The sequence below is a fragment of the Apis laboriosa genome, unplaced genomic scaffold, assembly GCF_014066325.1.
Source record: "Apis laboriosa isolate Shangri-la unplaced genomic scaffold, ASM1406632v1 scaffold99_cov153, whole genome shotgun sequence".
Taxonomy (NCBI): Eukaryota; Metazoa; Arthropoda; class Insecta; order Hymenoptera; family Apidae; genus Apis; species Apis laboriosa.
In genome coordinates this window covers 448,510-462,558 of record NW_025224965.1, presented here as the reverse complement: position 1 = coordinate 462,558, position 14,049 = coordinate 448,510, and the positions used below count along the sequence as shown (strand labels likewise).

Below are 14,049 nucleotides of genomic sequence, written 5' to 3'. Positions count from 1 at the left end.
AAGATCACGGCGCGACCCGTTGATCGTGTGCGTACTGCGAGGGCGAGTGGCAATGAGTGCGAGTGAGAAGCAACGAGGAGGGAGAGAGAGGCGCATTCTTTCGGATAGTTCGGGCGAAGCACAGTGGTGGGGATGGAAGGGCGGTCTGCGCACGCGCGGCTCGCGACGGAACAGCTTCGCGCGGCGACGCTCAGTCTCGTCTGTCGCAATCCAGTGCAGATATACGTGCAATTACCCTGTCAACAGTGCTTAAAATCTCTTCTAGTGCTTGTGGCGTTGCTCTACACTTGGTGATCGATAACGTTCGACCAATACGGCATCGATCGTCTTAATAGTTCGCGCGTTACGGTTCGAAGAAGTGAAGATTGCGTGTCGCGGCCACGTGAAGGAAAAATTAAGCGAGTCCTTCGTCTCGCGGTTCGCGATTCGAATCGCCGCTGTCGCCACCACCGCATCGTCTAACGGTTTCGCGGATCAGTCGGTATCCACGCTGCGCATAGTGAGTTTGACGTTTCATACGGGGACAACGTGTAGTGACGTTTGGTTCGGGAAAGAGTGGCGTTCATCGTGCACCATGACTATTTCGTGAGACCGGTGAAAGTCAGTTATCATCGATGCATTGTCAAAGATTTCAATGCCCTCCATGTTTTCGTAAATAGCGCGAAAAGTATCGCGTGTGGTGTGCTATTGTGTGAACGAAAGACCAGTGATCGAGAGGAAGAACGACGTTATCCACGGATTCGAGATGACTCGCCACCTGTGGCTAAAAGCGATTTTCGCTTTCTTCATGATATCAGGTAAGCTGTAGCAACTTTAATAATCGTGTTTCTACGATCGCGTCACTGCGATTGTTCGTATACCGGGCCGAAATATGGAGTAACGGAATACATGAATAATGACGCTTGATGTACGAATGTACGTTGATGCGTGGGATGCGCGTAATCGGATGTAATGTGACAAAACGACAGGATTATCATTCCCCTCCCGTACATCGGATTCAACATCATCGTGTGTCGTAACTTTTTAGTTACCACATTGTCCGGCATTTCGCCAAGCAGGACGTGTCATTTCTTACGGTGCGCTCGGTCAGCTGGTGGTTTAAAAGAAACGACAAAGTGACAACGAGCGCGAAAATAGACTAGGGGAAAAATATGTTTCGTGATGACTGTTGGCACTATTTGCCAGTGCCATTGCGGAAATCCTTTTTTTATCGTTACGCCGGAAGCGTGAGATAGAGACAAAGGAATGTACACCGGGTTGCAAAGCTCGACTGAGCAAAGAAATATTTTTTCTTTCTGAAACTGAGCGTGCAAAGGAGTTATATAAGGAACAATGTTGAAAGGTAGCGGTTTTTTGTAGTTTTCATTATTGTCCCAACCGATTCACCGAAATTATCCTTTATCCTAAAGGAGAATACGTTCAATATACTTTTTACAAATTTCCATCAGAAGGTTATAGATTTTGAGGCGAAATTTCGAGGGAAGCATTACATATTCGTAACATAGGATTTTACGAGAATTTATTCGTGTCGTAGAATAGAAGAATCCTCGAGCGACATTATTCCCGTGAGAATTACAGAAATAAGAGACCTGAAGATATCGAGTCAGATGGTTCGTTCTACGAACTTTCTCGTGATAATACGCAAGTGCAGTCTGCCATGTCCGCGATTGTTTTTCACCTTTTATTTCAGACAATACATTGTCAAGAGTAACATAACCGGGTATATAATACTTTGAAATTACCATTAAATCCGCGACGTGAAATTGCTTGATGATTTCATACTAGTAAGTGCAACGACCGAGTAATGACTTCGAAATTGACAAAGGAAATTCTGATGTATCCTGGGCACCGGTACAATCAGACTTCTTTGGAAATGCAAATCGATTTCATTTCTCTTTGGGACGATTTCTACGCGTAACTGTGCCCTTTGTCGTGGCTCGATATTGTGCTGGCTGGTCTCTCTCTTCGTCTCTCTCTCTCTCTCTTTCTTTCCCTTTCTACCCCTTTATCTTCTCTCTTTCTCAAAAGTAAAATATCTAGTAGACAAATTCTAACGAATCTCCTCCTCCTTCTCTCTCTCTCTCTTTCTCTCTCTGTAATTAAGAAGCTATTGCGTCGAAATTTATCGCATCTCCTCTATCGACGTTCGACGGACGATCCCCAGGATCCGGTGGGTGTTGGCTCGTTTGCCTTTGGGTGGAAATTCAAATCGCAACCTAAGAAGAGAAGGTTATCCCCTTTTCACCGCTTCCCTATCCCAATCCGGCTTGATTACACTCACGAAACTCTGTTGTCGTCGTTGTGTAAACTCATTTGATTCCGTGGCCTCTGCCTCGCCTTTTTAGACGACTCCCAACCGTGACAATTCTCCATCTGCCTGGTCTCGTTCTGTCACGTAAACGAGCTAAAGCTTGGCTCGCTTTTCACGGTACAGATACTCGAGGCCAGTACGATCCTTGGTACATTGTTAAGACCGGATACTTGACTAAGCTGCAGAGAGAGAGAGAGAGAGAAAGAGAAAGAGAAAGAGAGAGAGAGAGAGAGTTCACTTTTGACTGCCTCGGTCGAGTGTAATCTCTGCGGTTGACTCGTGCACGGAGCGAGAGCAACGATTTACGACACATTAACGGGCCTTCCGTATACCTCTCTCGGGCAAACTTTGCAGAGTGACTTAACTCGAGCGAGCGTGCAGGGCGCACGGTGGCAACTCTCTTTACTGCCGACGCTGCTTGAAACTCCTCGACGCGCGTATTAGCAAGTGAACCTTAGCTATCGAGGCCGGGCGGTAATAATCGAGGCTTTGCGCCACCGAGGGAGAACGACACGCGTTAATCTCGAGATCGAGAAATGCCAAACTGATCGCCAGGGAACTTTATTGTTGTGATAGATGAGTTTGCTTCAGTGAGAAGCTCGATTACAAGTGGGATGGGGATGGGGGCGAGGGGAGATGTATAGCGGAGAAACTTACCCCGCAACCGTTGTTTGCAAGAGTGAAACTGATGTCGGTATTAATCGCAGCTAGTTATAATTAATATTAGTGGAATGGTTATGAGAATAGATGGATAGATGCTTGTACGATATAATGGGGGGGAATTTAAATCGGTGAGAATGTAGAAAATGCGGATAACGTTTAATCCAGCATTTCGGTTCGTTAATGAGGGTGCATTCCGCTGTGCAAGAATTTTCCATCGTTATTACTACACATTTTTATTCCCTTTTATCTCTTCATTATATTAATGTCATTTTTCTTTTTTTTCCTTGTCCGTATCATTTTTATTCGATGTGATAGAACGCATATCCGTGTATCGTTTTTCAACAAGAATATTCAAAGTAAGGAACTTCTTGTGATATTTAAGGAATGATTTAAGATAGTTTCGTCTATATTTAAGCTTTCTTTAAAGAAATATTATTTTACGTTTTTAAATCGTAGTTCATTTCATTCTTCCTAGCTCTATTTAGATCAAGATTATATCTTGTCAGAATGATATTAACTAAGAAACATCAAAGAAAATTTTATTCAAATCTTGATTGTTAAAAACGCTATTGATCATTCTATATTATATTATATCTGCAGCAAAATTGGTAAATTTTAATTGGAGATAACCCCCGTGTAAATTACGCCACCCATTTTATATATATATATATATTCTCATTTAATGAACATTATTCGAATTCCGGTATGTGCAAAAATTTACGTATATCGCTTCTTTGATGTTCTTAATTTATTCACCGTTGTTGTTCCGCTATTATTCGCCAGGGCATTTCTGAATATCGTTAAATCCTCCCTCTACCCCCCTCCCCTGCACCGTGTAATTTATTTTTGTAATTAACGTACCGTCAATTACGTTTGATTGTTCTTTGCACGGTGCCGTGACGAAGAAAGGATTTTTACCTCGAATAAATGTAAATGACGTCGAGTAATAGCCAACCTCCTTTTTTCACCCTATTCAATGCAAAGCTACAATAAGTCCCCCGTTTCTCGTTCTATCATTAATAATCCATTCGCTTTTCCACCAACTTACGAACTTTTAGAATGCTATTAATATTTTTTCATACCTCGATCTATACGTATATATATATATATGAAAAGACACGCGCCACGTTTTCGTTGGAAAACTTGGAACAGCCATTATCTTCTCCTTCCATAAAAGTAAGGAACAGTTTACGAACAGCGAGGATTCGATCGAGGAGTTCGTTTTTCTCTCCTCCCCTCTCTCTCTATGCATCGTGCAAAATTACTCAATGCTAATCGATTTTTTTCATTGGTTCACGCCCCACGTGATCCTCTTGTCGATCGTTGATCCGTTCATTCATCATATTTAAATGATATATCTCCGCCCCACACGCGATATGAAATATCCTCTCAACGAGAAACAACGAGAGACGAGGGACGAGCCCCATGATTGATCGCGAAATAGAACAGCCTGCCTATACACTGTACGAGAGACGCGACATTATACCCCCCTCCCCCAAAAAGGGGGCGAGGAGAAAAGATCTCCAATCTTCCCTTTAACCTTCTCGTTTCCATATTCGAAGAATCGTGAAGAACCATCGAACGATTCTCGAGGAGCCACTGTCAATCTTTGATCGCGGGAGTACAAGTTATCTCGTTAAAGCGAGGAGAAATATCCTCCTCCAATAACTGGAAAATTCCTCTTTGAAACTCCCGGCGGAGGGGGTGGAGGAGAGCGGAGGAGGTTCCGTCGAAGATTAAGGGCAGCTTTTTGTAAAGGGTAAACGCTCGCTCGGAGCGACCAAACGAGTTGAAACGAATCCCTCCCCCTCCCCCTCCTCGTGTGTACGAGGAGCATTGGAGGAAAGGAGGGGAGGAGAGAAGAAGGACCACGAGGACGAAAAAAAAAAAAAAAAAAAAAAAAAGAAGAAAGCAAAGGTAGAAAAGGTTGAAAGAGAAGCTGGCAGGGAAGGGGTGGGGAGGGAAGGGGCAGCGCCGCCAGTGTCTTTCGAGTAGACGGCGTGACTGTCGACCGGAACCCCGGGGGAGGGAGGGAGGGGCTGTAATTTCATCTCGCATTAGCTTAGGGAAAGTCCCCGCGGGATACGTTGAATGCATCTCACGGTTCGCGGACTTCTTCTTCGGGGGACGACGAAAGGAGAGGAGAGGAGAGGGGGGGAAAAAAACAGGGCTGGCTTTGAATCGGGCCGCCGCTTTCTTGGATTTCCATTTGCGGCGTAAATGCGCGTCTCCGAGCCCTCGACCACTAGATACCGTGAGAAGCGTTCTATCGCGTAGCTACGTGGTTACATTCACGCATAGTGTATTTTGCCCGCTGGCTTTTTGCCGATTTTCATCGTTATTCATCCTCGTTGGAGGAAGGAATGAGTATGAAGGAGTAGGGTAGATGTTTGTGTTGGAGGGATTGATTCTTTTAACGATATCTTTTAAAGGGTGAAGTTAATTTACGAAGAAGAAGAAGAAATCGTGTAACTTTTATATCCTTGAGATATTTTCTATTAATTTTGATGACTTCGTCCCACTTTTAGGGCCAACTTCTTCTAGAATGGCGAGTAGTAGGTAGTTTGTGACGTAAGAAAAATTTTAATGTCGACGTGTTGTAACGAAGTGAGTTTCTCATTCAATCGTTTGAAACGACGTTTAAAAACGAAGAAAATGAAAAAAAAAAAATTTGTCGCGTTTCATCACTTTGGTAAAATTATCTTTCTCTCCTAAATTCTCGAAATCAATTGATATTGAACGGAATATAATTAATTTCAGTCTCGATCAAATTTCAAAAGTATTATAAGTAAGATCCTGTATAAATGTATCCGAATCAATTTCTAGATCTAATCTCTATCTAGAAGGCGGTCGTTTAAGTTGAATGGAAAGATGAAGATAGAAGCGATGATGTAACGAGTCTGTGAAGTTAGGAAGGGATGACTCGAACCCGTCGAATCTCCCCTTCGATGAGACACTTAGAGTTCACCGATCGAATCTTTATAACGGGGTGTGCAGGGTGATTCAGGGCCGTTGGCGAAGCAATTAGACGGCCGAGGTATTCTCGCCGTGAATTACGACGTGGTACCCGGGAACGTGGTACTGCTCGCTTACCTTTGAGCGTAATTGTTTGGTTAACGCAGAAGTAAATGGAAAGTTTTGTGAAAAGGGACAATTGTGCCATAAATCGGTAGAATTTTTAGCGTTGTTTCCTTTCTTTATTTTTTTTTTTTTGTTTTCGTTTTATTAAACGTTAAATTAAGCAGAATTGCCATTTTCCATGTTCCATTTTTCCCCGCGAGCATAATAGGACCTCGATTAACCGAGTTAATTAAGATTCAAATCGGTAAAATGGATCGAGATTCGTTTGATAATGAAGGTATAAGCAAAATGGATTAAAAAGAATCGTTTGGGGATCGCTATCTATTTTATGAAAGAGTAGTTGGAATTGATGTAAACTGTGTAACAAGTGAACAAAATATGTAATAATAGTAATAATATTTGTTCCTTAATGTTAACGATATAACGAAATAATTGTTAGTCTGCTTAAAGGATTAGGATCGATTGATTTTGCAATTCGAAATTTATTTATTTAACGTTTAAATATTCAAAAAAGGAAGAAAGTACATTGATAATAATCCACCCGCCCCGAAATTCAATCGATGATATTAATAATTTTCGAGATTTCTATATTTGGACAGGCGAAAAATGATTTACAATTTGCAATGTAAATTTTACGATATATGTAGATTATATATCAAAACATATTCGCGTCAATTGAAATTGAATTTACACGATGAATATACGTGTACATATTCTGAGGAATAATTATGTTAACACGTATAAAATTCTATTTTCTTAATAAAAATTAATAATCGATTAAATAATACCACGAAATAAGTATCTCGATAAAAAATGGTAAATACATGGAGTGGAAAATAATATATATTTTAAATATATTAAATTTTTTGTAACTTAACGATTGAATTTGCACTTTGTTTTTAATATCGTACAGATAATCGCGGTATTATTAAATGTACATTTTATCGAAGTATAATAATAATTTTTTCTTACATATTTTTATATTTGTTACATTTGTATATTGATATCATAATATGATCGATATGTTCACATTTCGATATAATTACTTTGAGGAAACTTGTTTGCGATGATGTAACTTTAATATCTAATTACAAGTTCCATTTATTTGCAAGAGACGTAATATTTTTGATATTGTTTGATATTGATTACGAAATGTTTATTTAACGTGATACGATAAATATTTCATTTCGTGTTTTCGTTAAACGCATAACGCGAATGAAATTTTATTTTGTAAGATTTTTTTTCCTCAAAATTTATTATCCCGATAATAAAATTGAAAATAAAAGTGGTTAAAATACAACGAATAAATATTTTTTCTGCTTCTTGTCCGTAAGTTTATTTGCATAAATTCATCTCTTTCGATTCAAAAAGTATCTTTATGCATTGATGCGTCCAGAAATATATCAATTTATTTTTTTACATCGTACTCATCATACGATCGATTAATTATATCTCCTTCTACAAATATTAAATTACAATTTTTGTCATGTTTATTTATCTTTCTATTCCATATCTTTTCCATATGCGATTGAAACGGACGAAACGAATCTTTCAATATTATTCGTTCCCAGCATCGTTCAATAAACCCTCGTTCGATAAATATACAGACTCAGGCATCTCTGGCGAGCGAAACGTTCTCTCTCACGTTATCAATATAACTTGTCAAAATTACAAGTTAACGTTGACACCAACTAAAAGATTTATCGCGAAATAATGCGCGTGACGGTGTCCCTTTTGATCTACGCTTTTTAGAGGCCGCGTGCCGTGATATTAGGGGGGGGGAGGGGGAAAGGGGAGGGCTTTTTCACGGTTGTTTTCGAGGGAAAACGCACGTTGCGAACACGCGGTATGGAATGCCAAGAAGAAGTGGATGCTCGAGGGCCGTGAGGAGAAGACACCGAAGTGTACGAAGTGAAAGGAGGAGGGGGAAGATCGACGGGGTAATTTTAGAAACGTCCGTGAACGTAAAGGGACGCCGTGGATCGAGGATGAGGATGGTTTAATAATATACACGGGTGTCCAACTGTGCCGCGAATGCGATAATAAACGATTTGACGTGTACGAGCGCGCATGCTGATACGATACGACGTTCCTCCTTGCCAACAGTGAGAGATTATTATCGTTAGAATCTCGAACAGGAAATCGTGCGAGGCCCTTTCACGATCACCCTTTCTTCTGATCCTCCCCTCCTTCGCCCAGTTTCATTAAGACGGTATGTGCTCTCTTTCCAACGAGATCTCTTCGAATATCCTCAGATTATTTCCCATCCAATTCGAGTGGAAAATAATCTGAATTAATTAAGTATGTGTGTTTATCTGGTATCGAGAATCGAAATGTTTTTCGCATTTGAATCAAAAATTTCTCCCAATTTGTATGTAATGGGAAGATAAAAGAATATAAGATAGAATAAGTAGTGAATTTTTTTGAAATCCTTTTACTTAATTTAATCCAGGAATATTTTATCTATTTTGAGCTTAACATTATTTTAGCTATTTTAGGTCACATTTGTTCTAGTAGCTAACGATATTTCGTTATCATTTATTATGAAGAGCGTGATATATTTTACACAGTAAAGTATCTATTATATTATAATTATATTTCAAGCATGTTTAAAGGATAGTAGCTCATTTAAATCGACCCTATCGAATATCTATTGTCTACTGATGAAAGCTATTTTAGATAAAAGTTGTATGATATCACAAACATAATTTAAAGTTAGTATCTTTAATATTTATACAAATTATCAACGTTTGTAAATATAATGGTATATTGTCTCGATAGATTTGAAACTTATAATTAACTTAAATATATTCCTCAACACATAAAAATGTTTTACCACTTCCATGATTTGTTAAAAATTCTTTATACGACAGATAAGCTTTCGGGTGCTTTCGCATTTTGTTGAACACTAATTAAAAAGCTTCTTTTATGATTTTCATGTTTCCTTTCAACTTGACAAAGTGTTCCAAACGAGTCAGAAAATAATTTTTCAGAACAAAAGTTGACAAAGTTTTATATATTCCAAAAACTATCCCTCTTTATATTTCACGTCAACGTGAAACACGAAATAATTCCCACGTTATTCTATTTCTTCCATCATCATCTCTCTGTCTTCATCCTAAAACGTAAAACGCGAGCTCTCTCGGTATATATTCATCGAGCAACCCTATTTACTCTTTTTATCAAGAATGTCTGCACCCTCGCATAATATAATAATTTCCAAAAGATCAGAAAAGCTTAAATATTTCAAAAACTATCTCTATATCATATTCCATCTTATCGTAAGACAGTATATAACAGTAAATAATCCTCTACGTTACGTTCTATTTCTTCCATCACTCTCTTATCATCCCTCAAACGGCTCTATTTTATACTATTTCATATCGAAAACGTCTGCACCTCTACACAACGTAAATAATTTCCAAAAAATTTTCAAAAGGGAAGCTTTATCTCGTTATTCTATTTTTCCCATCATCCCCCAAAAAACGAAAAGAAAATCTGATTCGTTCAATATGAGTCGTCAATTGCCATTCACTCTCTTTATCGAGAACGTCTATAACCTCTTCTCCACGTAACATCACTTTTTTTGGAAGGGAGAGAATATATTTTTTAGCCGTGTCAAGAGGAACGGTTTAACGTTCGACCCTGGCCGGATATTACCCCACAAAACCGCATTCATATAGCATTTGCCCGCATTATGAGGCCTGGTTACACCCGTAATGTGTGTGTCTCGCTTGTAAAAATGCTCCGTAAACGAAAACTTGGAGTTTTCGCGAGTTTATTGGTCCGAACTCGTGGCTTCGTTTTTCGAAAACACGTTTCGTTGGGAGAACGTTCGAACGTAGGAATACTTGAGAACTTTCGTATCATGGATAAAGTGTGACATGATATTTTCAAAGAGACACGTATGACCTGTCACGTGGCTGTCCTTTTTTAATATATATTTTGGCAAATTTTGGCGAAGGAAGATACGTGTTTCCTAGGAATTCTCGTTTTTTTTTGTTCGAAGGTTCGAGATTCTTAAAATTTGAGAGATATAATATTCTCCTGATGAGAGAAATTTCCTTTCTCATTCCGAAAAATAAAACTTCGCAATTTTATTCTTGAGTATTTTTATTTTTTCGTCGGTAGACATTGATAGTGTTGGCGAAAAAACATTCTCGAGGCCAATTCTCGAGAGTTTTATTCTCTCTAATATATTCGCACCCTTAGAGAGACGACCGTGTCCGCCGACATTTGCACCACTGAATTTTAGGAAAAGGATTTGCTCTTCTGACCGAGTTCTCTGACCGAGGGGATTCCAAGCCGAGGACGTTTCCACGGTGTGTGTGCTTATATATTTTCTGTTTGAATTCATCGTGTTGCACGAGAGATTAAAGCAAGGAGATAATGTGAAATTATTATTTTAATTGTGTGTGTGCTGTGTAGTATTTTCGCATTGTCGCACATGGATGTTAGAATATTTGTTGATTTTGCGAGAAACGTGATAATTCGAATTATCAGGGAAGAAATTAATTGTTCCCGTTGTATTTATAGTAGGATAAATTCAATACTTATGGAAGAAAGTTTAGAAAATTATTAATAAGGAAATTATGAGTTGGAAATTAAATGTTGAGAAGTGAAAATTTTCTGAATAAATCATTCATAATAATAGCAAATTATTTAACAATATGAATCAATATTTTTTAATGTTAAAATGCACAACAAATTCCATTTTTTGAATAAAAACTGATATTAATTTCGTCAAAAATTCTATCATCAAAATTTGTATCATCAATGTTGAATATAGACAATCAGGATTAATTATTAATCACATAATAAACTAACACTCTTATTCAAGCAAATACTCGTAAAAGATTCAAGCAACAAAAATTAAAAAAAAAAGAATTCACCAAGAAAAGAATTTGATCAAAAGTTTTTCAATTTACCTGAAAAAAAAACCAATAAAGATTCAAAAAATGAACTTGATTATCCAACTCACGCTTCACATACAAAAGGATTCATATCGTAGTTAAACAACTTTCTCCATTCCACATGCATACATCCCTCTTATCTTTTCGTCGCTGGATGACAAGATTAAAGTTAAATGAGAAACCATAAGAGAGAGAGAGATATATATATCACTTAACAGGGAATTATTGAAATGTAAAACACTTCGAATGCAAGGTTTCAAACCCTGTTCCACAATTTTTCTCCCCTCCACGAGGTGTAACTACCAGGAAAGGAAATACATCGCGGTTGTTGTGGTAAAACATACTCCGTTCCGACGTTATCAAAATTCCATCCATCTCCTTTCCTTTCACGCGATCTGATACACCATTCTCTCTCTCTCTCTCTCTCTTTCTTCATCCCTCGTTGAATACAATAGGAGTTGCGTTCCCATGAAAATTCGCCTTTCTTTTTTTTTTTCAAAGAAACACGAGACGAGGATGAGAAACTCTGTGCGCATAATTCGATAGAAAACCCCATAGGGAAGGAGGGAAAGAATTCGAATATCAGCAGGTTTTCTTACAGTCTGCGCGCGTTAATTAATCCCCTTTCAATTAGGAGCCACGCCTTTCTTTGCCCCGGCAAAATCCCAAAGCGCGAAAGCTAATGTCTACAAGGATACTCAGGTTGGATCGAGTGTGAATTCGAAACGGGATCGTCTTGTTATCGTGACACCGTTTATCTAACCGGTTCCCTCTGTAATCGTAATAATCGAGGTTGGATGATTCGATCAGCGTAGTTGCTGATGGCAATTTTAGGCGGGAGTTGGTTTAAGATGCGGACGATTATGGCGTTTCACGGTTGTACAAGTGTTACAAGTGTTGGGTATCGATAAGTAGAAGTTATTTATTTTCTCTCTATTTTGTCCTCTCATAACGTGTATGGAAAATAAGAAGATTTTTTTTCATAATGAATTACTTTTAATGTTTTGTTAGATCGATTTTTATTTAATAATTTGGGAAGCAATTGTTTTGGTATAATAATGTAATAAGTATAAATTTTGCATGCGTATATGAAAATAATTTTCATTTGAAATATTAAGTAGAAAGTTGTGATCTTTTTCGTGTATCTTTATATTTTGTTTTTCAATTGAATTTTGTTTGAAATGCATAAAAAGAAATAATATTGATTTAATTAAGAGAGGAAAATATATATAGTTCTATTACATTTTTTAGTGTTGTCCAATTTGTTTAGTTTAATCCATATCTTTATATCTATATCGGTGAATGGACATCTCATGGGAATAACAAATTTTGCCACAAGATAGATCAATAGATCTTGCAACTACCTTGTAATAGACAATACACTTGTCAAGAACGTTGACAATTTCAACGTTAATTGAGAGTTGTCATCGCCAAGCGTATCATAGCTGACCTACTGGGATTTCATTTGACAATCATCAAATATATTGATATTATAGTTCAAACTTGCCATCGTCGGGACAATTCTGTCATAAAATTAATGTACACTCGGATTCCGTGAATGTATAGTTCGTTAAAAAATTCTATGATAAAGTTATAAGAAATATTATTCTAGAATTACTTTAGAATCGCTATTTTATATAAAATCAAAAATACAAATATAATACAGCATAAGAATCCGTAAAAAATTTTCCTCGATTAATTCTTTATAGCAAAGATTCCTAAACAGACGAATCCTTTTTGATTTGTTAATTTATTATTTCGAAAAAATGTAATTAAAAATATCCTGACAATCCATTCGTTCCAATTGATTGATCAATTCCTCTCAAGTTTCCACGTGATATTCTTATATAAAAATTTAAAAAAAGATTAGATAAATATTCACAAACTCGTTACGTTATACAAATAATTAAACTATATCGTCTATAATTGAACACGTTACGTTACTGGTTAACCAAACTCCAATTAAGAAGCCAATTATCGTTAGACACGAGCATTGGATCAAGGAAATTGTTCAACCCCAAAACTACTTGGAGTTTTTAATAGATGAAAGAACAGGCTGAAACAGGGTGTCAAGGTGTCTTAAGAGGAGAAATTCGGATAGTTCGAGTTGTCCAACAGTAACGTTCAGACAATTATCAAGTCGTTAAGAGAGGCAACACGTCGGTGAACGGTATTTTCTTTAACCCCAAAGCTGAGTTTATGTTGCTTAACGGGGCTATAGTCAATGTTTGCTCTTCGAGCGTGGAGCATAGCCTGCTCTTTTATCGCCCGCTTACAAATGGATCCAAACTTGGTACAACCGGCGAGGAAGGGGCGGCTCTGTCGGGAACTGGGGGAGCCACGAGGGTTCTTATGACAATTAGTTTGATGAAAGATTTGTGTGTGCTCAAACAGTGGAATGGATATAAGATGTTCGGTGGTTTATCTTTTTCCGTTTAATTTTATTTGGACAGGAAAATTGGTATTGTATCAATATTTACGATTATTAGCATTATTTACAGGATTATTTATAATAGGGATTTGATTATTCCTTCATTATCATCGTGGAGAAACTTTTTTTTTTTAGAATAATCGTCAGGTTAAGATTCTTATTTAATTTCAGGTTTGTCTTTTCCCTTTTGAAATCTCATAAAGTTTCACAAAGAGGTTCTGACTGAACTCTAAACTTCCGTATTTATACACCGACATATGCTCGTCCAAAAAGGATGTCTGGTAATAATTACGCAAGCGTTGCTAGTAATGTAGCATACACTTCTTTTGGGTATCGAAGTATTTTACGGCTGAGATCCAGCAGATGTCGATCATAGACTTCAAAGCTCGTGTTTAGATTTAAATTATTACGTATAATAGTTTAATAATTGATGTTAGAAGATCTGTAGATATAATTGAAATTATTATAATCGTTCATTTTAAATGGAGAATTTTAATTGTGATCAAATATTTGGCGGAAAATTATTCGATTAAATTGTTAGGAACATAAATTATCAATTATAAATAGCATACGTAAATTTTTTCGAAATGATGTGAATTATATTTAAAAAACACAAAAATTACTAAATGCCAAAGAATGCATAAATGTTC

At 37.4% G+C, this 14,049-nt stretch overlaps 1 protein-coding gene across 2 annotated transcripts in view; it reads left to right on the top strand.

The window, feature by feature from the left end:
- The first annotated feature begins 326 nt into the window (after positions 1–326).
- LOC122719697 overlaps positions 327–14,049 on the top strand; it is a 200,775-nt gene continuing 187,052 nt past the window's right edge. For both annotated transcript variants that reach the window (XM_043945740.1, XM_043945739.1), the window contains exon 1: positions 327–797. In XM_043945740.1, coding sequence (XP_043801675.1) covers positions 746–797 — 52 coding nt within the window. In that variant the 5' untranslated portion in view covers positions 327–745. The remainder of the gene's footprint in view (positions 798–14,049) is intronic.